The 27969-nt window shown below is 40.7% G+C and overlaps 1 protein-coding gene across 4 annotated transcripts; it reads left to right on the top strand.

Moving 5' to 3' along the window:
* The first annotated feature begins 456 nt into the window (after positions 1-456).
* Positions 457-27969, top strand: rxrgb (retinoid X receptor, gamma b). Of its 4 annotated transcripts, none has more exons than XM_054602355.1 (10): positions 457-585; positions 18551-18780; positions 21990-22134; positions 22795-22974; positions 23727-23887; positions 24601-24730; positions 25306-25438; positions 26067-26158; positions 26463-26568; positions 27435-27969. In XM_054602355.1, the coding sequence occupies exons 1-10, from the start codon at positions 555-557 to the stop codon at positions 27580-27582; spliced, it is 1356 nt and encodes a 451-aa protein (XP_054458330.1). In that variant the 5' UTR covers positions 457-554; the 3' UTR covers positions 27583-27969. The 4 variants fall into 4 exon arrangements, with proteins under 4 accessions (XP_054458330.1, XP_054458327.1, XP_054458329.1 ...); XM_054602352.1 differs by having other exon boundaries at positions 23727-23914; XM_054602354.1 differs by having other exon boundaries at positions 22795-22986.

The raw sequence follows: 27969 nt of genomic DNA, 5'->3' as shown, positions 1-27969 counted from the left end.
GGGAGTTGAACATTATACTAGAATAAATATAAATAAGTATAAATATCGTGGTAGACATTAAAAGTAGTTTAAGGCGTGTTAATCAGTGTTGGATATGACTGGTCAAAATATGTTTTTTGTTTTTTTTAAATCGTATCTAAATTGGTAGCTATGCTGATATGTTTATATTCCCTTATTAGACACACTGGCTGCAGTTTTTTTAGTATTGTGGGAGATCTTTCAGATTTAAGGAGGGGAAATAAGGTTGCATTCAAAAGCACCAACGTGTTTTTTGTTGTTGTGTTTGTTCTTACTGTCGTGATTCCGGGAAGTAACATTTTACTGTGAAAATATTGCAACACAGTGTCACTGCAGGAGAGATGTTTCGTCATGATCGTGTTGGAGCTTGATATCGACCACTGTTGTCATTGGGAGAAGCCCTGTTTTTGCCGCCCCCCCCCCCGCTGGGCCCCCGTGTAGAGCCGCCTCGCAGAGTTCAGTCGGGCTGGGAGAGGAATGCGCTGGGATGCGGAGCAGCACCAACCGAAGCAAATCGACGCAACAACTCGCACAATATGGACAGTAATGATCCGTATTTACACCTCAGTGAGTACGCCTGAAAGATGCATTTACAGTCTGTCTGCTGTGCTCTGCTGAGCCGCTGCATGTTGTTCAGACTTAGAGAGAGAGAGAGCGTTTGCTTCATGGCGTCTTCTCTCCAAGCCTGCGAGCCTGTGCGTCAAAGCGTCCCCGGACTTTATCCGCCGACTCCCGTCTGTGAATCCGGTTGTTCTGCAATTCTTCTTTTTTTTTTTTTTTTTTTTGCAAACCATGCCGATTGAAACGAAAGCAACGACCAACACACAAAAGTCAGGTGATCGCGGTTGTGCCGGTCAGGCAAGGTCAGAGGTTGGCACTTTAATTGCGCTTATGTAATTTATGGTGCTTGTCGCGCGTCCTTTTGCTAAACTGTTTGAGACAGAAACACAATTTATTGGTCTGGGTTTGGCCGTCAGATCCACAGAGAAAATGCATGAAACAGCGTTGAGGAATGGCGGAGCTCGACTGAAAGACAAACTTGTACTTGGTGGTAAAAAAAAAAAAAAAAAAAAAACCCCAAAAAAACCGAGTGCACGACGCGCCCAGGTCAACGCTGTGGCTGCTTTATCCAGCTGAATGACAGCATGGTGTGGTTTTGCTCAGTAAAGCTGAACTCTGCTCTGACTCGGCGACTTTGCCCTTGAACCCAGCTGATGCCATATTATTTTCTATTATTAGTAGTTTTGTGGCAATTCTCAGAGACTAGGAAATGGGACTCCCCTGTGGGGTTTGCAACATGTGGGATTCAAACTGTACATATCCTATTTTTTTCTCGTGCCAAATAATAGCCAGGCCTCTGTTTTTGTTTTCTAAATCCTTTTTTTTTTTTTTGTCTTGTAGATTAGACTCTCATCTGGAGGCTGTTTGCGCTTCACTGAGTCACACACTATATGCATCATTTATCATGTGATGTTTTTTTCTTTTTCTCTCACTGAAAGATACACTCATTGTCAAACCCAACTGCAGTACAGATCTGACATGTGCTTCCAAACCACTGTCTTCTGTGAGGTGGGGGGACGACGATGAATAATAATAGTGTGTCATTACAGGGAAACAAATAAACCTTCTGATGGAAGATAAAAAAAACTGTGCAAAGCTTTTATGTTATCGTAGATATCTCGGCATCACTTTGTTGAGGGGCTGAAAATTGTTTCCATAATGAATGTGGCTCCCCGGGGGAATGAGGGAGACATCTGGATTGGAGAGCTTGTGGAGGGAAGCCTGCAGCGTACAGGAGTAACAGAGAAGTCCCTCTGGGCTACACAGGCCTTCTAGTCAGTGTATTGTTGTGCAGATATGTTATTGATTCTTTATTGTTAAGTAAAATATATTTGTTAGGCATGTGGTCCCGTGTGACTGCTATCTGCCTCTCTGGTTAAAGCTACATACAACTGCCTGTTGGAATATTTAACACAAGTTGTGACTTTGATCATAATTGATACATTTCTTATTTAAATTCCGAGCCCATTTCATGGTTTATCCAATTGTTTACAAGGTATTTAGAGTTACTATTTAAAAAAAACTGCTCATCTCAAAGAATTGGATCAATCTTGGTTTCAATGAAGAGTTTTGTTGAAACCATTATGGTTGAACAGTAATGCTGTTGAAGCTTTCCTAGCCGCCAATGACTTGCAATCTGGATAGTTGTCATTTTTGAAGGCTAAAAGTACTGGTTGTAAAATAGTATCAGTTTAACCCTATGAGAACAGTTCTTATCTGTTGGTGCATTTTCACTCTATAAGTCAGTAATAAAGCCACCAAGCTGTTTATGAGTGAAAAGCCACAACCACTGAAAGATCATTTCAAAGAAGAACTGTTGTTATTTTGTCTTTTCGTGTTTGCCCCCCATTATGATTTATGATGTATTTTTGTATCAACAGCCCACACACAAAAACACTTTTAGAAACAGGGCCACTCACTCCTTCAGTGGTAGATGATCGCTATAAAATGATTAGTCATTAGTGTGCGGGAGATCTGGTGATTATGCGTTGATAGTTTCGTTATCCACTCAGCGTTTTCCTAGACACGTTATGTTTCAGCAGGTTTGATGCAGGCCTTCCCCCGGGCTTTGAGTAGAATCAGCATTTTTCTGTCTCAGCACTTCAGCATTTCTTTTTCTTAATTTTCCGTCAGCGGAAGTGATTCTAGACGAGCTGCCGAGCGCCCAACACGGGGAGAGAGCGTATTTAGCTTGCAGATCGGGGAAGTCGGGATGGGAGAGTGAAGGGAGCAAAATAAAGGGGAAGTGTGTGGGGGTGGAGAAAGAGGTCACTCTAGTTGACGTGAACTCTCATCACTTGCCAGGGGTCAGTGATTCACCTCCCAGTACACACTCAGAGGCAGAGAGGGTCACACACACACACACAGTCACACACTCATGCCTAAACTTCACAGCTGCAATATATAGACCTCCTATATGCATAGCCTGTTGCTTGATATCATGTGACTTAAAGAATGTGGGTGGTACTATTTGACTGGGAAGTGCCAGCAGTATTAAACCTGCTCTCTTAACAGCCTGATCCCTGCACAGAGTACTCCCCCACCCACTCCTGCAGAGTTAAAACAAGCCACACAGGTAGAGGGGTGTGGCTCTGCACAGGTATTTGCTCAAGAATTGTGTAGCTTAAGACCTGCAGAGCCTCAACGCCAACACACGCATTAGCACACACTGCACACAATGGGTTTTATTCCCAGGCACTTTTTGATTGAGTGTGTGTATTTATGTGTCAGATGGGCTGCTTGTCTTCAGAGTGTGTGTGTGTGTGTGTGTGTGTGTGTGTGTGTGTGTGTGTGTGTGTGTGTGTGTGAGTGGGGAGCTAATTGTGAGAACAGGATGAGGGAAGAGAAGGGGCGTAAGGAGGCCATTCTCTGGGCTAATTGCCAGTAATTAGTCATTAGTGAAGAAGGTCAAAGCCTTGATTTAATTCCAGCTTTAATCAAGCAGAGAACCTTGAAAGGCCCACGGGCTGCAGCGGTGTTAGGTTATCAGATGTGTATTGCTTTTTCTTTGCTAATCATGCAGTAACAACATGCAAGACACACATGGACACACACCAACTCTAATTTTCCATGCACTGAACATAATGTATTGCACATCCCTCTCATCTTAAGCGTGTATCTATTTCAGTGTTTGCATTTAATTAATTCATCAATAGCAAAGGCATAGCAGCCAAATAGAAGTTGAATAAACTAGCGTCTCCTCCTGACAGTGTGTCTCAGTGCTGAGTAAAAGCAACACACATTGACCAGCAGCTGTTGATGAGTCTCTTAAACCAAAACTGTTCAGAGTCATCATCAGGGCTTAACAATAAGAGGGAAGTAAAATGCCACGTCGAGCGAGTAAATCCATCTACTCACTTGCCTGATCGGGAAAATGAGTTGATGATGGAATTATCTAAGGATTGAGCCATCTTGCTTCCTTCTCAATACATAAACATGAATATTAAACGTGACAATTTTACTTTAGTCTTTGTTGTAATTTGAAAACAGATTATAAGGAAACTATTTGTATATGGACAAGTAAAAATTGACTTTTGACAAGTAGATTTCTGACTCTGTTGTCTGACTGGGCTAGTGAACAAAAAACACGTTGCACACTAATCATGAGAGGAAGAGGAAACACTTTTGGTTTCCCATTCAGGCAGTGTTGGAAGAAGTATTCAGAACATGAAATTGGATACCACACTATAGAAATACTCTACTCTAATATGAGGTACAATTATTAGTATAACGATATGGTGATATGAGTCTCGATATTGTCCCAGATTTTGAACATTATAACATTGGCATAACTGTTGTTGCTCTTCGTAAAAGTAAAGTAATATAATTTTTTGAACTTACCAGACTGTTCCAGCTGTTTTATTATTTTTCTTTTCCAACTTTGTCATTATATCAGCATTACTGATAATTGTAAATATTTCATTATATACATCAATATTGAGGTATTTATATCAATATTGAGGTATTTGGTCAAAAGTATCGCTATATTTGATTTTCTCCATATTGCTCAGCCCTAGGTGGGCATTTTCACTATTTTCGCTTCGTCATAGAAATAATTAACAGATTAATCAGTGAGGGGAGATTTATGGCTCAGTAGAAAACAGTTGACCGACCGGGCAAAACGTACTACACGGCACTCAGAACTCCACGGGAGCACAAATGGCAGGAACAGGTAACAGCAAAGTACATTATGTCTCATTAAACCTCCCCATTGAGAGACATGAAGAACAGGCTGAAAACCTCACTTGGCTATTTTGAGTGCTATATTAGTGCGCCGCTCTTGTCTCACGCCCACAAGCATTAACAAACAATTTGCTGTTAGGAAAAAAACATGTTTTTCTGCCCATTTCTGTTTTTTTTTTTCATTTAAGTTTTTCGAATGCCATTTCCTACAAATGCCCAACAAAAAACGAGCGTGTTTCATGATAATGTCCTCCTTTTACTGAGAGGAAGACGTAAAAAGAAAAAAAACTGTCTCCTCTTAGGATCAGTTTAGCGGGTCAAACTAGCAGAGTCATTGTTTCTCTGTCTCTTAGTCAAGCATGCTCCAGATTTACAATTTGTAGACACAAATTTATGACACTGGTGACTAATAACGATTGGATTATTAGCCAGGTCAGAATAAACATTCAAGAGTGTACCATAAATGTAGGTTGCCAGTTATCCTGCTCCCACGTTTTCATAGTCCATGATACTATGATCTATGAGTGCTAATTATGGCTGTCAGGGTTAATTTGGCATGTTTTATGTAGGCCACAATAAACTATTATAACACAGGGTCCATTTAAAGAGGGCTGCATTATCTTAGCTTCTCCCTGCGGGGATTTGTTAAGTCTGAAAGAGAGGCAGCATGTGTGTCTTCTCCTTCTCCGTCCTCCCGTCTTCTTGTGTCTGTCGGCTGAGTCTCTCGCCAGGTTACTGTCACTGAGGGGATCTGGTTACTGGTGGCTGCCCTTCAAGCACTGTATAGACATTTGATCCAGCCTCGTGCAGGTGCACAGCACAAGAAGACTCTGTTGAGTCATGTTGAGTAAAATAGATGCGCACATGTTGGGCTCAAGTTTTCAATGCCATCCTTGAAGGGTGCAAATTTGATCGGATGGCAGGATAAATTAAAAGGAGCAGCTGCAGAATAAAATCAGTGCCAATTTCACATTTATTGGCTCGGGCTATTTTCTGGGGATAATGATATGACACACTTCCAATGCTGCCTCTGACATTGTTGACCAAAGTTGGCTGATCTTGGTGCTGTTTGTTCCACTAAAACCTTTGTATTACTGTTTATTTAAAGCCTGTTTTGATGCACAAAGTCTTGAAACGGTAAGACTCAAGATTGAATCCATCCCTGCGTGGGATTTCTTAGTTTATTTAGGCTCCCTAAGGGTTTGCCATGTATTGTTCCTCATTGCCTTCAAGGTATATTTTTGGCCCGTGTTTGCATCTGGCTTTTCACTTTGCTCGGTGTTTCCCTGACTATCCTAGTGCACTGAAACAGACAATTCCTGACTTCCTGGAATGCTAAAACACTTGTTAAACACACAAACATACTTACAATGTGCACGTAGGCAACTCTGACATACTACTACATTGCCATTTAGTATACATTCTGCTGGCACAGTTATTTCTTGGCATTAAGGGAAATTAAAAACTGTTATGCGGGAGATACAGGAGATAATTCTTTAGCTTCTGGATACTTCCTGTCACTTCCTTTTGCGACACTCACCTCCCATTTAAACCACCTACACATTAGACAGAAAGCCTGTGATTAATATTCATCACAGGGAAGAAAGTGGGGAAATCTGTCATTCATAAATGTCATTCGATACATAAAAATCTCTGTGGTCCACAGAAACAGTGTCGTACTGTCATACCCATGCTCTCCAGTCTTGGTCCTTTTTAAGAGGGAGTAATTGAAAACTTGTGGTTGTATTGTACGCTACACAAGTGTGAGCCCCTTCACCACGAGCACCCTCCTCCACCGTGCCAGACACCCCTGTTCTGCCGCTACAACAGGTGTCGTTGTACGGATAGTTTCACCGACGCTGATAGAGAGAGACACACGGTGTGAGTGGGCGGTGGCAGAGCTGATTTGTGCAGCAGTCGGTCAGTAGACAGTTCCTGTGGGATTGATCTCTGTGGAAGGATAATCTGGGTAATCCTATAACCGGCGCCGGTGGACCCCGCCTCTTTTGCTCTTCACTAACGCCCCTCCCCTTTTCCACATCAACCGTTCTGTTCCTGTTCTTTCCTGAAAACGGATTGATGTCCGGAGTATTTCTTTAGTTTGTCTCTGAGCCGACACTTGAGTCTGGGTCCTGGGTGACTGGCGTCCTGCTAGCGCCACACTTGCATCTCCAGGCATGTGGCACCCTATGGCATCACCAGCAACAGGAGGCAGCCCCGGGAAGGAGATAGGTTATGGCCACTGTGAGTAGCAGGGTTCTGTCTTGTGTGTGTGTGTGTGTGTGTGTGTGTGTGTGTGTGTGTGTGTGTGTGTGTGTGTGTGTGTGTGTGTGTGTGTGTGTGTGTGTGTGTGTGTGTGTGTGTGTGTGTGTGTGTGTGTGTGTGTTGTTGGATCAGATGAGAATCAGAATGTATGTTGTGGTCTGGGCAGTGCGGTTGCTCTATGTTTTGCAAAGAAGAGGTGATGGGGAACTAAAAGCTAGCGCTGCACAGATGCAGTACGGTAATGCCTCTAATCCTAGTGCACTCTCTAAACAAGTTATTTTGAATTTCTTTCCCCAGTGGGAGAAACCGTCAAATAACAGGGGAAATTCAGCGGTCGAACTTCTTTGCGTATGGATTATATGTGATTCGGCTGTATTTTGGTTGGGATGGTATTAAAATACGGATTTCATGATCTTATTGTCCCCAAGCAGCTGAAAGCCTTTAAAATCACTGGATCATTTTAACCAATTGCGACAGGTAAAAGGCTTTGGTTTCGCTTGTGACTCACTTTAAGTCTCAGATGTGGTCAGCGGGGATGCCACTCAACTGCAGAGGATGCTTCCAGCTCTCTTTGCCTTGTCCTTCACTTTCAGTTTATCCCTCGATACTTGTCCCTTCCATTTAGCCCTCTCCATCCTGCTTTCTCTCTGTCTGTCTGCTGTCTGTCACCCTGAATCCCTCCATCAATGCTTTTTTTTTTGCTTTTAAACCTTCCTGAGTTTAAGGAGGTGTGGGAGGTGTTGATGTGAACTTGCTTCCATGCATACTGTAGTCGGCCCATTAACTGGCTCAATGTTTGTATGTTTGTGTGTACAAGTCTAATGTGTAGATTATTTTCTCTGGTTTCTTTGAGGGAAGCATGTTTCCCTCCTGTTAATAGCTGTAGTTTATCCTGGTTGACAAGGACGTTCATTCATTCTTCAGCTCGGGGCCGATGAAAGGGCAGAGACAAACTGCCCAAAGCTTTTCACAGCAGCTGATCTTGGCCCTGGAGTACAAAACCGTCCGTGCTAATCCACCTGTGCTGCATGTACACGCTGTCCATATTTTCTGTTCTGCTCTCTCCACTAAGAGCACACAGCAGGGCAGTTGACACAGCTGTGATTACAACCATAATGGTTCTCATTATAAGTCAACAATAATGCTGAAGGAAAAATGGATTGAAAGGGTACCTGAGCCTCTGCTGAACCTTAGCAGTAATCTGTCAAAACAACTGGAGTATGGTGTAGAAAAAACCTGTAGGATTATACTAGAGGTTTTGCACATTTTTTATTAACTCTAGAAATTTTTAATTGAGATTTGTGTAATGATTTTCTATATACCAGACTTAATTTCAGTCTCACATTGTGGTTGTACATTGTAAGAAATCAATTTGAAATAGTTAAAGTAATAGGGGTAAAACATGCAAAGCTACCGGCCCTTTTAATAAAGCTTTTTTAAGGAATGGTCCGTCTGCAAGTCGATCCACCACTTAGGTCCAGTCTGAAATATCTAAACAGTTATTGGATGGATTGCTATGACATTACTGGCAGACATTCACATTCCACTCTGGATGAACCCTGACTTTTCCTGTGGTGGCACCATCAAGTCCACTGGCTTACTGGTTAACGACACAAAAATTCCCCACAAAGCTAATGACATTCCCATCAGCCTCAGCTGTATTTGGTGTTGCGTGCTGATTAGCAGATGTTAGCATGCTAACACATTTAACTAAAAGCGTTGTTTTCTTTGTTGACATAGCCCGGCCAGCTGTTAGGGTGCCCTACAGGCTACCTCATGGACACCACTCTGCACTGCTAGCTGACAGGACTGTTGCCGTTGTTTGCACCATTATCACTGTTAGCAGGCTACTGTTAGCGCCTAGTCGGCCGTCCCCAAGTTGACAGCCGTGCTCTGATTCGAATTTAGCACCCTCAGATAATATCGCTGCTTAACATCAAAATGTTAGCATGTTTTTGTTAGCATGTTAGCATGGACTTTAGCATTAAGCTTAAAGCAACGCCAATGTGCCAAAGTGCAGTCTTGCAGAGATGCTAGTGTGGCTGTTTAGTGCCTAAATCAATAGCCAGGTTTCGATTCCTGATGTATCTCAAAATGTTAACCACATTTTCAGAAAATCGCGTAATAATGCGCCTTCCTGTCCTCTGCTGTTATGTGAATAACTTGGGAGTAGGTTCATCGAGATAAGCGGCATCAGTCGAGCCTCAAACAAGGGAAAAATGAAGAAAACAAGACGGAAGTATTGCATTTCTGTTTGTGTCATGTAACAATTTGAGGAAAGTTACAGACTCCACATTGCTCAACACAGATCTGATGTTTTCATCTGATGCCATTTTTGTCTCTTCAGTTAAGTCACATGCTTTATGGATGTCATGATTTTTATGTCTGTTGTTGTTTAACTTCTATCAACAGACCAAATTTTCCACCTCAGTGAGAATCTCCAGCGTTTTCACTCTACAGATATTGTTGTATACAAATAAAAACGGGTGAATGGAAGTTTTTAAGATGCCAATTTACGCTGAGACTACTAAGCTGATTGTGTAGCCTGGCTGACTTTCTAGGAACTGGTCACAGATCCAGAGGTCAGGTCGCCCTGGTCACAGTCACTTGGTCACAGCATGAGCTGAGTGGGTTGGTATGTATTTTGTGTGTGTGTGTGTGTGTGTGTGTGTGTGTGTGTGTGTGTGTGTGTGTGTGTGTGTGTGTGTGTGTGTGTGTGTGTGTGTGTGTGTGTGTGTGTGTGTGTGTGTGTGTGTGTGTGTTTTGCTGGCCCATCCCGATCTTTCCAAAGACCTCTGTAGAAGTGAGAGACTACTTCGAGTTACTTCATCAGACTGTTGCTTCGGTTTGCATTGGGCATTTCAGTCCACCTGTTTGTTGGTTTTCCAGGACTGCTTGGTCAGCCTGTTCTGTCTGTCTGTTAGCTCTTGCAAAACAATCTTTATCTTGTCCCTGTCTCAGCCCTGGCCTCCTCATCGATCCTTTGCCTCTGTGTAAAAAGTCTCCCGCTGGCGCGTCTGCAGTGTTTGTGGATGTGAGGACACGGCAGCAACGGCCTACATATGGAAATACAGTATGATGTGTTTAATTTATGTTTAGTAGCTTGCTTGACATTTTCTCTTACTTATTTGAAGCTATGTTGTAGAGAAACTACAGAGCGAGGGAGGATTCAGTAGATAGAAAGATAGTTAGATTTATCTTTTTTTAATGGAAAGTGTGTGAGTTCACGAGAGTGTTCACTACGGGACAGAATTTAGGGTCAGAGAGGTTCAACAGCCGGAGTGCTTGTTTTGGCACAAGCGTATGCTTTTATGGGAAAAACATTTTTCTTAATCTTAATGTTTTCAACAAAAGAGGAATCTTACGGATGACTTTAAAAAAAAGTTAATCTGATATTATGGGCTGTACTAATTTTGGCTGTTAAACTCCAAAAAAAGCAGTCAGAAAAATGGATCAGGTGTCGCTGGAACAGCTCCGGACATTTTGCTGTTTATGTAGCAGTAGAGAATGTCTTCATTTTCTCTCACCAATAAGTCTATCTACTCAATCACAGCTGTGCAGAAAAAAACAAACAGGGACTATTTTCAATTGATTATCTAATGTTCTCAGCCAGGCGGAGAGATTAGAGCGTGTGTGGTGGTTGGATCATGTGAGCGTTGGGGAGGGATGCTGTTTCGGCGCGAGACAATGCCCTCCCCCATCCACCCATCGTCCCATCCATCCGTCCATCCGTCCACTGCTCCCCTCCATCCTATCTAGTCCCATCCCTCTCTCCGTCCCCTCCTCCTCTGCCTCCCACCTTCTTGACAGCTGGCCCGCTGAGCTGCAGATACTTACCCGGGGATAAGAGGATTTACTGACACAATTGATCAGACATCAACCTCATTTAGCACAGAAATGAATGTTTAAAGGGTGGTGATTTCTGCTAGTGTGCATGGAAGAATTTGTTTGTCTCTTTCAATGTAAAAGACGACCAGCGAGTGTGTGTGTCCGACGAGGGTTCATGGCTGGCGCTAATGAGCTGGATTGGCAGTGAAGAGATTTCTTAATTACATGTCCGCTGTATGTAATGAGCTCTGCGGGCTGTACATTTGATTACTTTAGGACGCGTTCTGCTCGCTGTCACTTGGTCGATGTCAGCCTCAGATATGATCCTAAAAGCCTGCACTCGTACTAGACATGTAAACCCATACACAATGGGGTTTAAACAGATCGATGCACACGCTGAGGATCTGTCTTCATAGGGATAATCTGATGGATATTGAGGAGTTGTTCAGGAGTCGATTTGCTGCCTCTCCCCCCGCCCCCCCCAACATACACTCCCATTGCTAGTCTGCTCTCTTCCCATTGCTAGACAGGAGATATTATTAGCTAGTGGGCCATGAGCTTATTGAATTACCACACAGTGGAGTGCTCCATCCAGCCTCTACCCAGTAATTAACAGTCAGGGATTTAGAGGGATTGTGGTCTGTGGTGTTTCTTTAAACCTGTTGATCATCACATCATTATGATACATTTGTGGCTGTTCTCTGCCACAAAAGAGGGAATGTTTTTAACCAACATATATATGATCATCTAAATCATACAGCAGCTGTGTGGTGATGATGATGACTATGTGTCCTTTAAGTACAGGAAATCGATATTCTTAACATTGGAGATGTTCCTCATTACTTATTCTTTTCATTCTTTTTCTGATTAGTTCATAGTGGGACTGCATTATTTGCATTATCGATTCATTCGTCAATTATCTCTTTGACTATTTGTTTATTTTTACTGTAGCCCAATCTAAAATATATTGTTTTTATAATATTTCATTTACGATGCTATAAAACACTGTACAGATTTATTTATGTCATATTTTAACCCTATATTCTAACATGCTTTATGACTTAGATTCTAGTATAGTTTTTTTTACTTGTGTGATTTTAATATGAAAGAGTTGTTCGAAGGGCATGACATTTGAACTGACAACTGCCTCTGTATTTGTTGTGCATTTGACGATACGTACAAGAATTTCAAATACTTGAAACCGAGAAAAATCAGCAAATCTTCATATACTAATATCTAGAGACTGAGAATGGTTCGCACTTTGGCTTAACAGTTGACTTCAATACAATTTCAAGATAGTTGGAGATTAATTTTCTGCTATTCAACTTTCGATAAATCGATTAATCGACCAATCGTTTCAGCAGTAGCTCACAGTACATCTTAGATTACCCTTCTGTCCGGTACTATATGTGGTACCATTATCCAGTCCTTGTACCATGTGTGTCAGTGTACATATAGTAGTCTGTGGAAGACCATATAGCAAATATCACAAATCCAGATATAAGTACAGATCCTTAACTAATATCCCCAATGCAAATTACTGTTTATTTTAGTATATACATAAGTTATAAAGGTTTCATATAAGGAATGAACAATAAACTTGATTTAGCAAAATTGCTTACAACAATATGATCCTATTAAATAACTTATTTGACATTATTCTTAACAGGATCTTAAATTGGTCGTAGTATAATAAATCAGGACAAACATATCAGAGGTGAGCCAGCACATGAAAGCAAAATGTCATATGCATGACATTTTGCATATGACATTACTACTATTTAAAAAGTAGTGTTTGCTACATTGCTGTTGCAGTAACTGCAACAATTTCTCCCAATCCTGAAATCAGGTCAAACTTTGACTGTCTGCTGTTTTAAGGGCATTACGTTAGGCGCTGGTGATTCACTTTGTGGGTTGTACGTCCCCTCGGTGCAGTCAGTTCAGAGTATTTCTGAGAATGATCTGTAGGCTGCTGCAGATAGGGACTTTTTTGAACTTCAGTTCAGGAGTTTGGCAACAGGCGACCTTTGATTGGCGACGCTAGCGGTCAAAGGTGCCCTTCACTGCTCTGTCTGTTTGTTTGCTCTCAAATAGATGCTTGAGTTGATGCAGCACTGTATAGGTTTAAACTAGGGCTGCATGATTATGGCCTAAATGGTAATCATCATTATTTTTGATCAAGAGTTCATGATTATTTATCACGATTATTTCTTTAATTAAGGGAAAAACATTTTTATTGCACTTTCAGATAAAAAAAACAGTGCTCTGCTTTCACAAAAATACTGTTCCTTAATCACCTCCATCTCCTAGAAGCTATTTGAAATCGTACTAAAGCTTTTTACCCAAACTGAGTACAACTTTTGCTTTCATGTTGTTCTAGGCAACATTCCTGCAAATGCATCAAATTAAGTCTTATGAAATACTAAATGGACTGCATTTTTGTTCAGAGTTTCTATGAGCGTAGAAATCTTAGTCTTAGTGATCTTAGTCGATTGTGTTAGTTTAATTGCTGGAAGCCAAAAACGTGATTGCGGTTTAAATTTGGTTTATTTGATCAGCACATACAGAAAGCAGTGAAACTTAATCTGTGGTAATTCTGCAAGGGTCTTATGATTTTTTGAGTCTGCCTATGAACAACCTCCCTGTGCTTGCTAATGTACCTTCCTCTGCTGTGCAACGTGTGATAGGCGTGTACATTCCAGTGGCTTCTTTGTTTAGAGGTGATTTACATAGAATAAAGATGGAACAGCCGGTTGAGGCGGGTCATTCGAGGATAGGCCCCTTTGAGCCGCTCTGGGCCGATTTATGCTTCCTCCGCTGAACATGTTGGCCTCTTTCCACACACACACACACACACACACACACACACACACACACACACACACACACACACACACACACACACACACACACACACACACACACACACACACACTCCACTCACAAAGCATGCTCAACTCGCCGGCCATTCCCTTTCAGGCATCCCGCCACCAGCTGACTGCCCATGTGCTTTTGTGCTCTCCTGTGTATTGCATCTAGGAAGATTGTCAGGTCTGGACAAAATGCAGCCATCTTTGGTTTTGTTTCAAGCACACAGGTTATGTTTAATAATTCAGTTGAAATGTCATGTAGGAAAATGTGCACTTCTGAGGACAGAGACTGTAAAGGTTTCAAAAAGAAATGCACCTCATGGCTTTTTTTTTCTTTGGGAATTGATCTGTTTGGTTTTTTTTATCAGTTAATCTAGAAAATATCAATAATGTTTGCCAATCAAAAGTTCTCTGAGTCTTAAAGTTGAATGCTGTCCAACCAACAGTGCAAAATCTTATTATTTACAATGCAATAAAACATCATGCAGAAAAGCAGCAAATCCTCACATTTGAAAAATAGGTGAAAAAAAAGGAATATTAAAGATTGAAATGTTGTCAATAAATGTTCAAGTAATTGATTAATCTGCTATTCACCTCAGCGTACATTTAACACTATTGGTCTGATAGTTCCTAGTAGCTCATCCTGCACCTCAACATTTTGTGTGAGTGTGTGTGTATTAGTAAAAATAAACAGTGTTTTTGAGTTTGGGGCCATTCTTTGCTTGTTTGTTGTAGTGTAGACACAATGTAGTACAAAAGGCAGAATATGAGCAATGGTGCACTGCTCCAAGTTGTGAGTTTAGTTTTAAATGGTGCTTGTTTATCTCACCAATCTGTCTTTTAAATACTTTTTTTCCATGTACCAACCTTTATCTTCTGGCCCTGTGCGATCTTGTTGTTCTCGATGTCTGCTAGATCACATTGGCAAATTGTTGGCTGGAGTGACGATAGGCCCTGTTACTGTATCTCCTACTCAGCACTTCTAGAATAGAATGGATCTTTACCAGCCCCGAAGGGAATTTGTCATGCACATAAAGAGAGGGGTCAGTGCACAAAATCAGACACAGAACATGCTGTACAGTCCTCATCCATTACATAAGCTCGTTATTTAGAGAAATATGCCCTCCATAGAGCTGGTAATACACTCCCACCACTGTAGAATTTAAATCTGGTTAGCACTTACAGGCAGTTAGCATACAGTTTAAAGAGTTGGTTTCTTTTAAATATAATTTCACTGCAATATTTCTTGTGTGTCAAGGCAGCTCTGTTGGAGAGAGGGAGGCCCCAAATACATATTTGGCTGCCAGGGTTCACTCATGGAGGGCTGGAGAAAGTGGGCGAATGGGAGAGGGGGGTGGAGAAGCTGTAGTCTCAGTGCTAAACAGGAAGTTGCACAACATCTGTTCCTTGGCATACAGAGAAGGAGTGAATGGTCAGATGTGTGTTAAACAGTGTGTCCTCATATCAGAAATAAAAATAGTCCATCAAGGCAGACAATGTGTCATTCCTCTGTTTCCCAATTCACTGAAATCTGAAAGCAACTGTCTTGCATTGCTCAAACTTTCCATTTCCTTAAAATAGAGTCATTTTATACGGAGGAGGAGAAACTAATGTGCACTTAATCACTGCCAGAGGTTAAGTATCAGAGGCAGCATTTCAAAATGATTGCAAAGTATTTAGCAAGTCTGTTTAACTTTCAGATAGACTGCAAACTGGAGTCACGTGCAGAATCAGTCCAAACACCATTTGTGGACATAAGCCGTTATATCACAGTGTAGACATCAAGAAACACATCTTTGTAAACATTGTAGACGTCCCTGTGACTGCCGCTGCCTCGGGGCAAGTAAATCTTTTGAATTTTTTGTCAAATGAGTTCCTTATTTGTGTGTTTCACTTGAAAAGAAGATTTCAAAGTGATGACAGAAACAGGAATGACAACATGATATGTGAAATTCAAATAAAAAAAGAGATTTCAAAAGCTATTTTCATCCTATTTGTACTCATCCTGGTATGTACATACATTATACATGTCCTTACCATCAGAAATCTAATAATAGAAAAGTTCTGTTCACCCACCGAGTATTATACAAGCAATAGCAAAAGTCAAAACTAGGAAAACTAGTTTGCCTCGATAATGCTCAGCACATGACTGCATCACCACAGGTAATATTGGGAGTCTTTAATAGAGCTACCCAACAATATTTAATGGCAAGTGTAATGATACAAATAATGATGAGTAATGATGACAAATACATTGAGACAAGTATGAAAATGAGTGTGGAAGACCTTTGATTAGAGATCATTAAATCATAAAACAAGCCTGCATGAGTGAGTCATCAGACAAGTTGTAAAGAAAGAGTAATTTCCTAAATCTAGCTTCCATGCAGAGCGGGAGCTTTCAGATTTAGTCTTTGGAGCAATAGAAATAGAGAACTCATGCTGCAATATGACGCATGGGGTTGGAGAAATGACCACTAAAATATTGTCTAGTTATTCACAATTTTACCTTAAACACATTTTCCCATTTGTTGGCTCATTAATGAGACAAAACAAGCTCACTTTTCTCAGGCCTTGAGGGGCAGCACTGGATCCGTGCCAATGTAAAATGGATTTCAAGGGACTGCATTATTGTTGAAAATATATTTCATGAAAAAACCTGTGATGAGACAGCAACACTTCAGTTCTGAAACGTGTAGCCAATGCGGAAATGCTTTAAACTTGAATTCCTCCTCGTACCCTACTTCTCACTTCATTTATCACCTCAGTAAACATTGTGAACATGAGTTTACGGTCTCAATTGCTAGTTTCAAGTGGTCTTCAATACAGCATGTTGTTTATTTAGTAAATTATAGTCTCATTGAGGCTAAAACAGATGAAAACCTTTCCAAAAACACAGGTGCTTTTCATTGCGTGCCATGCTACCTTTATACACACAAGAAATGTGACATTTAATTAAGAACAGTGGCATTGGGCCCAGTGTCACACTGCGAATCAGTGCGTGTGTGTGTGTGTGTGTGTGTGTGTGTAGAAGTGGGTGTGCGTATGGTGCACTGGCACACAAGCCGAAGCTTTTTGAATTTTCTGAGCGTTCAGATCAGGCCAAATGTGCATATGGTGGCATGTCACTCTTCATCAGTAACATTTGGCTCAAACAAAAAACAGTTTTATTCATTTTTCTGAGTCATCAGCCCAGAGAAGAACTGTTTATCGCATCTGTCTGAAACAGAACAAGCAGTGACAGCTTGTGGCATTTGCCTGTGCAGTAAAGTACATTTTGATCCTTACATATGCACACACTGTACATGTATGTTGGTATTTGTAATATGTGATGACAAATAAATGTGCTCACAGCTACATCACATGCATGAACTTAAACACCATGCCCTGGTACTCAGTTGACTGACAGCTTTTCTAAGTAGGTCATCTATGTAAATGCCAGCCTGTCGGTTTACATCAATGGATGCAAAGCAAAGTCAGCACCCTCTGACAAAAATCAGACGTGCTTTAGTCTGTGTTTTTAACCATATTTACACAACCTGGCTGCATAAAGAACATAAGGCACAGTTAGTCAACAATATATTATCAGAATCTCAGGCTTTTTTAATTCCATTCATATGGCCCCTAACATTGAAATGTGTATATGTGCTATACTGTCATTTTTCCTATAGACAGTATGTTTTCCATGGCTTTTTAGCAGTTGTTCCTCTTATTTTGAAGTGAATGCTAACTTTGTTTTAGCACTCACGTAAATTACGTACTGTTAGCTGACATGTTTGCCACGTAGGCTATACAGATAGAAGAGGCGTTTCCAATAAGTCGCATTGTACAATATTAAAGTCAAAATATCCCCGATACAGGAGCGGCCATCTTGAGAGTTTTACGTCATTTAAAGGCAGTCATCAATGGGCTGGAACTGCAGTATCAAGGCCTTCCTGAGCCAGTCACGAGCCACAGCTTGTTAGCATGAGCATGCTAACTGCTACGTTAGCAGAACCGTAGCTGTTTGGCTCAAAAGACACAACAACTAACCATGATATACCTACTACATTTATGATCAAATTGACAAATGTATTATTACATTACATTACAGTCATTTAGCAGACGCTTTTATCCGAAGCGACTTACAATCAGTAGTATATTACATATCATTCACCCATTCACACACTGATGACAGGCTACCATGCAAGGTGCCATCATCAGACTCTAACTAACATTCATGCAACATCCAGTCCACACCGATGGCAAGCCTTCGGGACCAACTTGGGGTTAAGTGTCTTGCCCAAGGACACATCGACTGCCGAAGCCGGGTATCGAACCACCGACCCTCTGATTGGAGAACTACCTTGCTCTCCACTACGCCACTTATGTTATGGAATGTTTAAGTTACATCTCCTCTCTTGTTACATCTCCTCTCTTGTTACATCTCCTCTCTTGTATAATTATCTGGCTCTTCAATCACAGCTGTCAATCATGACGCCTCACCCCGTTTTCAAAGCATCAATAACACATTTGATATGTACTTTGTTAGTTTGGCCCATGTCCCATCCGCTAACATGGAGGTGGCGGGGTGTATGACCTTTACTGCAGCTCTCCAACAGGGGGATTTTGAGATATTTTGGCATCACTTTTTTGCAGCTGTTACTTAGTCCAACTTTATATTCAGTCAATGGTTTTGCCTTAGCTACTTCATAAGTTGATAATACTTACTGCAGGTTTAATGGATGCATTCAGTCGTGTAGGCGTATCTAATAAATTGGTAACTCAGTATAAATCTTTTTATCTTGTGTCTAATCATTCGTTTTAACACATTCTTCCTTCTCTTCCAGACTCTACGGGGCCAATGACCCACACCCACCCTCCTCCCATGGGTGGCATGATAGGCCACCCGTCAGTCATCAGCACCTCCAGGCCCTTAACGTCCCCCATGTCCACCTTGGGCTCTCCGATGAACGGCCTCGCCTCGCCCTACCCCGTCATCACATCTTCCCTGGGCTCGCCCTCTATATCGTTGCCGTCCACGCCCAATATGAACTTCGGATCACTCGGCAGTCCACAGGTGAGAAAATGTGTGGGTGTTCTGATGGTCATCAGATAGCCATGGACTTTGTCTTTAAAGGCTTATTTTTCAGAAGGAAACGTTTCACTTGAAGAACATACACTTTTGTCCTGTGTTAGAAGGTTTATCTGTGGGCATTACAGTTGTAATAAAATGTTTTAATTCACCTTTCCTTGGCCATGCGTTATCAAAGCTACCTCCTCAGTGAGTGAAAGAAAGACATTTGAAAAACATCAAGCCAAGGTGCTTTAAACAGAGCACATGTGTTTTAATTACGGATAAGTTCTAAACACTTACCCTCTATTCATTCCTCCCAAGCTCAAAAGAGGTTCATATTCTTTCAAATTTCTTCTTTTGGAAAGCTTCATCCGTGTTAAACTATCATGTTCTGTGGTTGATCATGTGCCTCTCATACTTGGAATCCCCTACAGCAGATGGAGGTTGAAGGTTAGGCATATCCAATGTGTTTGGCAGGCATACCTTGGCTTTCCTCTCTCTCCCCTACCCCTCTACCGACCTTTAAACTTCTCGCCCTAAAGGTCATCCCTGGGTTCTGTGTTACTGCTGTCATGCGAGGGGACTTAAGATGCAGCCCGTCAATTAGAACTTTTAATGGATTACTGAGAGAAAGGAGAAGGAGAAAAAGAGCAGCCTCCATTTTCTCTGGATTGATTCACTCTTTCTTACTATTTCTCCACATTTTTCTACCACACTTTCTCCTCCCTTGTCACCTTAGTCTATTATTTAGTTCCATCTTGATTATGATTACTGAGTTGTTCATGATCCTACAAGAGATCCTTTCGCTGCGAGGTTGCATCTTTTAGATTGGATAAATATTATAATGACACACGCATAAGACTACGAGAGAGAGGGCTAATGGAGTTGCTTTCTTCAGGAGCAGTACTTTGATGCTCATAGGCACATACGGAAACACACATGTACACACACACATAGAGTGCTTCATAGGCTGGATGGAGGCCAGTGCTGCAGGGCACAGCAGACAATAATATACATTGGTTCAATCACGGTATGGATCTGTGCCTTAAGGGACAGCCACGGTTGATACAATTGTTTGGTGTAACCGTCTTTTCACTGCTCGCCAACCGCCAGTGACCGAGCCTCCATCAGGTCACTGCATCATGCAACATCACATACAATTTTCATGGGTGAACTGAAGTTCATGTGTAGTGCTCGGCTGACAGAAGTGTAAGCAAATTCAACATTGCAGCTGTGCAACCATTCTGGTGGTATTTAGGTTTTATACTATCATCTTATTCATATCACTTTAATCAATATTTTCTGATCATATAAATTGTAGGTATATTAACATACATAATTTACACAGTGAAGAAAATATAGTGTTTTTTGGTGATATGACCATTTTATTGCTGCATTTCATTGTCGACAAACTGGTACCAGCAGCAAGAGAGAAAAATTCCAACTCATATTCTATATTAAGTTATGTTATGTGCTATTATATTATGAATTGAAATATACGTCAATCAATCTGATAGTGAAAGCTATTTCTACTCATGTGTTTTGAGTTTCACATTGGATGAGGAGGGGGTTGCATGTTCATGATTGTTTTCTGTATTTGCTAAATTAATTGATTAATCATTTGGTCCATACTCATTAAAAATGACCTTAATTATAAATCATAAGGTCCCCCTGAATAAATAGAGGAAAGTATATTCTTAAACATAGCAAGATTGTGTGAGTCAGTTCTTTCTTACATGATGATACTATATCCTGCAAATCAAGCTTTATTTTTCACTTCTGTACCATGATAGCCAGCTGGACGTGTTTTTCGAGTCACTTTTGACAATATTCCAAAATTATCCAGATTATGGAAATTCACCACGATCAATTAACTGCGAGTGTTTTTAATCATGACCCATGATTAAGTCCTACATCGTCCAATTCCTACATGTATGATGCAGTGTGGTCTACATGCCATGTGTTGTATAAAGAATGTATGATGCATCAATAATCCAGATACAATGCTTGTAGCACTTTTCTACTGACGCATGTTCTCGATCTAAAGCGACATGTCTGAATAACTGTTTGAATGTACCACATGACTTTTTTTTTTTCCTCAATTCTGTTGAGCGGTGCGCTGGAGAGGAATAGCTGCTCCCTATTGACTCACATAGGCAAGTACGCAGGGGGCTCAATGCTCATATACGTGAGACTACCTGCCTTTGGGGCATCTGCTGCAGGAGAAGGGTGGTGGTGGTTTAGAGAACAAGTGAGCTCAAGGAAAAGTGAAAGACAGAAAAGAAAAATCTCTTGTATACTCTCCTCTGCTGGAAGGTCGCAGTCTGCCATTAGGGGATATTCAGAAGAGAGTGCACATTGTAAATAAGTGATAGGAAGAGCCTGAGGTGACTGTGGGAAGGATGTCCTATATGCAACACAGCATCAAATATATAGGACAGGAGGGCATGTGTAGGTCAGTCTTGTTGTTGCAACTTGTAGTGCAGATGTTTGCAACTAAACGTGAACTAAATGCGCAGCACAAACATGCATCCCGCCCGGCACGCGTCGGAGGTCAAAGGGCGTAAAGTTGATGAAATTGAAAGAGATATATGTTGAAGTCAAAGGGACTTGTTGCTCGGCCCCCTAACACTTTTCACCCTTCATTTCTGAAATGTTTCGTGGGACTCCTTGAGATCACATATGAGATGTTTTAATGTCTCTTGGCGCTTTAATTAAGGTGTGAATTGGTGTGGATCCACCAGGAATGCCATTATAAAAGAAGCTGATGATAAAAAAAAAAAAGAACAAAAATTTGGACTGGTGTATTGATCAGAAGTCTCAACAACATATTGCAAAATCAGAAGACCCTACGCACTAGTGCCCTCTGCTGTGTATGTCGGAGAACTGCACCCCCTGCACACGTGACTCCTCTCATCCGCCTCTCCCTATCAACAAACACTTCAAAAACCTGTATGACAAGCCTCAGACAGAAGCCTCAGCCCAGCCCACTGACTGAGCATGTGATCGCACTCTGCGCTTTCACAACAAAGTGTGTGGGTGGGAAGAGGAAAAGATAATATTGGTGAAGAAAATAAGAGGAAGGGGGAGAGTGTCATGAGACGCCCTCACACTTTTCCCTCTAACTTCCCTCCACTGCTGTGTTTAGTTCCATTCTGCCCACCTCAGCTTAAACTCTTTTGTCGTCTCCTCTGTCTTCCTGTCATCCTCAGATGAACTCTATGAACAGTGTTAGCAGCTCGGAGGACATCAAGCCTCCGCCGGGCCTCCAGAACCTGGGAAACATCAACTACCAGTGCACGAGCCCCGGGGGAATGTCAAAGCACATCTGCGCCATTTGTGGAGACCGCTCCTCAGGTAATGTTAGAGGGTGAGGAGGGAGGGAGGGGGGAGGAAGTGGGCACACAAATGTACACTCCCACTCACCACAAACATCGCCACCCAGATAACTGAGGGAAGGATAACTAAGGCAGATAGATTTCAAGGTTACTTGTCAGGCTTTTTGTCAGGTTTATTAGTGCAATGTTGACTTTGATCATTTCAAAAGTGTTATTGGCCTGAAAGCAGAAATCTGCTATGTTGAGTCAGAAAAGAGAATGCATGAAAGCTGAGAGAAAATTCAGAAAAAGTAATGGATGTTTGTTTTTTTTCTAGGTCAAATCATACATGACAATAATGGCTTTAACCACAGTTGCACTCTATCTATATTTTATTTAATGATTTTTATTATTTAAGTTCATATGATCTCTGTTTTCAAATTTGAATTATTCTGGTTTTATTGCTTTCTTTGTGCTATATATGAGCTATAAATGTGCCGTATACAAAATCTGCATTGCCTCGCAGTCTTGCTGTTGCTAAGCTCTTTATTGTTTAGTTGTCAATGTATTTACAAAGGGTTTGGCATTGAAGGGAAAAAAATATTTCAATTGTGACACAAAAAATGGAGCCAAATACAGGTTTAAAATGTTGTTACCTAACATGCTATTGGTGCTGATGCCGTTGGCTCTGTGTCCACAGGAAAGCACTACGGCGTGTACAGCTGCGAGGGATGCAAAGGCTTCTTCAAGAGGACCGTCCGTAAAGATCTCAGCTACACGTGTCGAGACAGCAAGGAGTGCCTGATAGACAAGCGCCAGCGAAACCGCTGCCAATACTGTCGCTACCAGAAGTGCCTGGCCATGGGCATGAAGAGAGAAGGTGTGTGTGCAGGTGTGATATGCTTTACGGATCAGTCTGAGTATGAGCTTCTGGCTCGTGCTCTTGATCATTATTTCCATCATTACAAATGTATGTTACCCGTCAGCAATTCTTTTAAAATTCAGTTTCCATGGAGATATGTATAACATGATGCATCTTTCTATTCATCTTTGATGGTATAATGCAGTCATTTTTACACTGTAAGCACGATGTAATTTCAGTTAGGTGCTGGAATAAGCAGATATAAAATGATCAACAAGCCGTTAAACCACTTTGAAGCTGCTTAAGGAGACATTTAAAGAAAATATTCAGTTTATAGCTGAAACAAGTCTTCAAGTTATTGATTAAAAGAAAAATAATCAGCAGCTATTTTCAAGATCAATTATTTGTTTAAGTCACTTTTCAAGTAAAATTCCTAGTTGCAGCCTCTTCATTGTGAGTCTTTGTTGGTTTTATTCATCCTCTTTAATAAAAAACTAAATAGATTTCTTGGCCTTTAGAAAACTGTCATTGGAATATTCTGACATTTTAAAGTTCAATTATTGATATATTTATTATAAGGTTCAAGTTATTAAGAATGCTTATCTTCTTTGTCTCTTATAGTCAAATTGTAGAGCAGAGTCCTCTTTAACATTGTCCAGTGCGGGGTTAACATTAGTGATGTTATAGTTTTGCTTATATTTAGTCATTGATGATAAGCATGGGGTGTTGGATCTGAAATATATGTGTGTTATACGTGTTTGTGTGTGCAGCGGTGCAGGAAGAGAGGCAGCGTGGGAGGGAGCGAGGGGAGAACGAGGTGGAATCTACCAGCAGCTTCAACGAGGAAATGCCAGTGGATAAGATCCTGGACGCTGAGCTGGCTGTGGAGCCCAAAACAGAGACGTACAGCGACGGCAGCCCCAGCAACTCTGTAAGAATCGCAGACAGCGAGCTGATGGTTTGTTCAAGAATTATTAATTACTGTTTTTATTATGTTGGTCTGATCAGCGGTGGTCAAAAAATACTCATCCAGTTCTGTAAAGAAGCGCTTTTCAATTGCGAAGCTGAATGAATATGATCAGTTCAAGTCAAATGAAATTCAGGAGAAAAATTGCAAACACTGATGCAGCAGATCCATGAATTGCTACACCCAAATGTTTTTTTTTTATTATTAAGCTACTCAAAAATAGATTACAAAAGACAACATCCAGTTTCTCGCCTTGCTCCATAATTAAATCAAGCTTTTAAAAAATACTCTTAAGGCTGTTTTAGTTTTGTACCATGCAGTTATTTGACTTGAGAGTCATGTAAAAGTCAGACGTCAGTGAATTATTACCAATTTATTGGGTAGACGTGTACAATCTCATGCAATCCATCACAAAGGCTCTGCAATAAATCTTAGCACCTAAAGATTGTAATGTTGTTTGATGTCAGAAAATAAGTGATTTACCTCAAGAGTTTATTTTTGAGGCTCTCTCTTCATTTTCTAGAGAGGAAATAGAGTATAGAGAGGAAATCGATGACCCAGATATAGCCACAGCTGCACCTGCTCACTAAACGCTAACAGGCATATTTAGATGTCACTAAATGAGCTCACCAGCACATTCACTTACTTTTCTTTTAATTTTTTTTGCATTCTTCCAGACCAACGACCCCGTCACCAATATCTGCCAAGCAGCAGACAAGCAGCTCTTCACCTTGGTGGAGTGGGCTAAAAGAATCCCGCACTTCTCCGAGCTACCACTCGATGACCAGGTCATCTTACTACGAGCAGGTAGACACACACACACACACACACACACACACACACACACACACACACACACACACACACACACACACACACACACACACACACACACACAATCCCACACATTAACCAGATATATGCACACAGCTGTATGTGCAGGGAGGAGATGAACAGCATTAAAAAGACATGTGTTTTCTATAACAGTAAACCTTTCTATGACCCATTGTCCTCATCGTGGTGTAGCATTTCTTTCAGGGTAGTTATTCATCCCCGGGCAGGCAGTCTATTTGAGTCTTTATACATTTGCTCACTACATTTTTGCCATCTAGTTTAATGGAGCAGTGAAACCAAATATATCTGGACTATTTGCCGAGTCCCAGCAGTGCGGTTTGCAGCCACACCAGCGCTGACCTCTGCTGGTGACACACAGGCCTGAAGGAGGAAGTGAAGAAGCCACACAGCAGATCTAATAAGAAAGATAACAGAGGAAGACTGACATCTCATGCAAATGATGCCATGTATTATTTGCAAATACTTGAGAAGGACCTAAAGGGAGGGATTAAATGATTGGTTCTTTGTTTGTTTTTACTTGCATCCAGGCTGGAACGAGCTTCTTATCGCCTCATTCTCGCATCGCTCCGTCACGGTAAAAGATGGCATCCTGTTGGCGACGGGCCTCCACGTCCACAGAAACAGCGCCCACAGTGCTGGAGTGGGCTCCATCTTTGATAGGTGGGTAGCATTCAAAAATAAAGCCAGAGTTACTAAATTGTCTTATAAAACATTTGGTTTAACATTTGTAAATTTCCCCGCTGCAGGACTAATAAAGTATTATCTTATCTTATCTTACAATCATCAACTACTGCACATCCTCCTCCTGTTGGTCACAGAGCAGTCTCATTTTCTTTTTTTGTCACAAAAGAGAAATATTATTTTTTATTATTTTGCTTTCATATCAGAAAAGTAAAAGGGCTATCGGGCTAGTTGTCAAAAATAATTAGACACATAGTTTTTTCCAGAGCTGATGATTAAGTAGCTAAAGAGTGAGTCTCTTGCTTTTTCCTCAATATCTAAACCAGAGAATTTAAAAGAAAATGATGTATTTGCTTTTATTTTCTAGCTGCTAATAGATAAAACAATTTCTAAAGGGGTTAAGTTAAAAAATATATTATAATAATATATATATAAGTAGATTTCTGACCCACTTACCTAACTATGCAAGTGAAAAAAAAAACGTTTTGTTGAACTCTGATTCATATATGTAATTTTGTGGAGAAATTAGGGCATATATTTTTATTTTTTTGCTCTATTAACCTTCATTGTCAAAACTCTCTAACCTGATTCATTTGATCTCCTGCAGAGTCCTGACAGAGTTGGTATCCAAAATGAAAGACATGCAGATGGATAAGACGGAGCTCGGCTGCCTGCGAGCCATCGTCCTCTTCAACCCAGGTCAGCTCGGCCTCCAGTCACTGTTCACTTTCATACAATATGAGAGAAAGCAACACCACCTTTGATGGGAAATTATAATGCATTTTGATTGGCCCTCAATGTCTCCTACATGAGGTAGATTACGATGATAAAGGGGGATTTGTATGTATTTGACATTCAGCACACAATACTGAACTTAATATCATCATGGCAGGCTGGAGGGACTTCTCTATGATCCCATGTATTTTTACTAGTAATAACACTGTGGCTTTGAAATATTGTGGATTTAACGTTTGGCCTAACTGTGAGTATTTGTTTGTTTCAGACGCAAAAGGCCTTTCAAACCCATCAGAGGTTGAGGGGCTGAGGGAAAAAGTTTACGCCTCATTGGAGTCGTACACAAAACAGAAATACCCAGACCAGCCTGGCAGGTAGGAGACGCATTACATTACAGCATCAATCAATATCAAACACCAGTGTCTAATTGCTGCTTTGGCTTGTACGCAGCAATGAAGATCGCAGATTACTTTACATTACTGCTCAGGTCTTAAACACTTGCAACAGCATTCAATTTAAAAGGATAGAGGTCGTTAGTGTTACTGCTTACAGAAAATGTTTGCGATTGATTTTTTTTATTTACTTTTGTGAGCTAGATAAGATCAACAGATGATGTGAAATAAAAGTCTACAATGTCAGTTAGCTTCAGCTGTAGACAGCTACACTTGTAATTGACCGAATAAAAGAAGAAAAGGAAATAAACTAAATATGACTGTGTTGGATTCATTCATTTTCTTATGAAGTTGTGTTGATTATTTAACAAATAAATACTGCATTAAAGGTAGAACTCTTGGATTCAAAATTTCACAGAAAATATTAAAGCTTTAGCATTGGTAAATAGTATTTAAACATCATAAAGTAAAAGTACTCATTGTTAAAATACCGATGCATTCAGGATTTCACGATGTAGGATTTTTAAGTTGTATGTGGAAGTTCTAGGTCTAAACAAATAGATTTGAACATAATAAACTGAAGAGCAGTACATCATATTTTTTGTGTTTTTGCATGAAATCATCGACAAAGTAACATTTAACTACAATGGTAAGATAAACGTGGTGGTGTAATATTTCCAAATAAAAAGTATTGCAATCAAAAAAACTTTGTGAGTATGTAATGCAATAACATTTAAATATAAGACTAAAAATAATTTGGAACAGTAAACTTAAAAACAGTTTTTCTACATAATAGAAAATAATGATCGCTAAAGTCTGCTTCTTCTTCTCTCCATCCCGTCCCGCAGGTTCGCCAAGCTGCTGCTCCGCCTGCCCGCCCTGCGCTCCATCGGCCTCAAGTGTCTGGAGCATCTGTTCTTCTTCAAGCTGATCGGGGACACGCCTATCGACACCTTCCTGATGGAGATGCTGGAGGCTCCGCATCAGATCACATGACACCAGTCCCCCCCTTCCCCCTGTATATACTCCCACATTGTGAGCGATATGAAGACGGAATTTAAAAAAAAGACTTGATTCAAATTGTAAAACAACGTATTTTGTACCAAGCAAAACATTGTAATTAAAAATTTTAAAAAAGGTATTTTGAGGTCTTGGGGAGGGTTGAGTCTTGAGACGGAGGATGGAGTACAATGTCAAAATGAATTCTAATAGAATCGTTAACAGATATCTTTTGTAAATAGATAATTTCAGGTGTCCGTTTTAAAAGCAACCCAATGCAATTTGAAAATAAATCATATTTTATTCAAAGAGGAATTGTATAAAAACTGAAACCATCCATGCATTTCTTAAAACACATTTGAGAATTCTTACAGAATAAAGTTA

Source organism: Anoplopoma fimbria, chromosome 8, assembly GCF_027596085.1.
Source record: "Anoplopoma fimbria isolate UVic2021 breed Golden Eagle Sablefish chromosome 8, Afim_UVic_2022, whole genome shotgun sequence".
NCBI lineage: Eukaryota > Metazoa > Chordata > Actinopteri > Perciformes > Anoplopomatidae > Anoplopoma > Anoplopoma fimbria.
The sequence above is the reverse complement of the archived record's forward strand: the minus strand, read 5'-3'. Positions and strand labels throughout refer to the sequence as shown.

What these genes read in the sequence shown, in the direction of transcription:
- rxrgb (XM_054602351.1), top strand. Translation starts at nt 555, where the DNA reads ATGGACAGTAATGATCCGTATTTACACCTCA. An exon ending in GAGAGAAGGTGTGTGTGCAG is followed by an intron (nt 22,987 to 23,726) that starts GTGTGATATGCT and finishes TTGTGTGTGCAG; the next exon opens with CGGTGCAGGAAGAGAGGCAG. An exon ending in TCGCAGACAGCGAGCTGATG is followed by an intron (nt 23,915 to 24,600) that starts GTTTGTTCAAGA and finishes GCATTCTTCCAG; the next exon opens with ACCAACGACCCCGTCACCAA.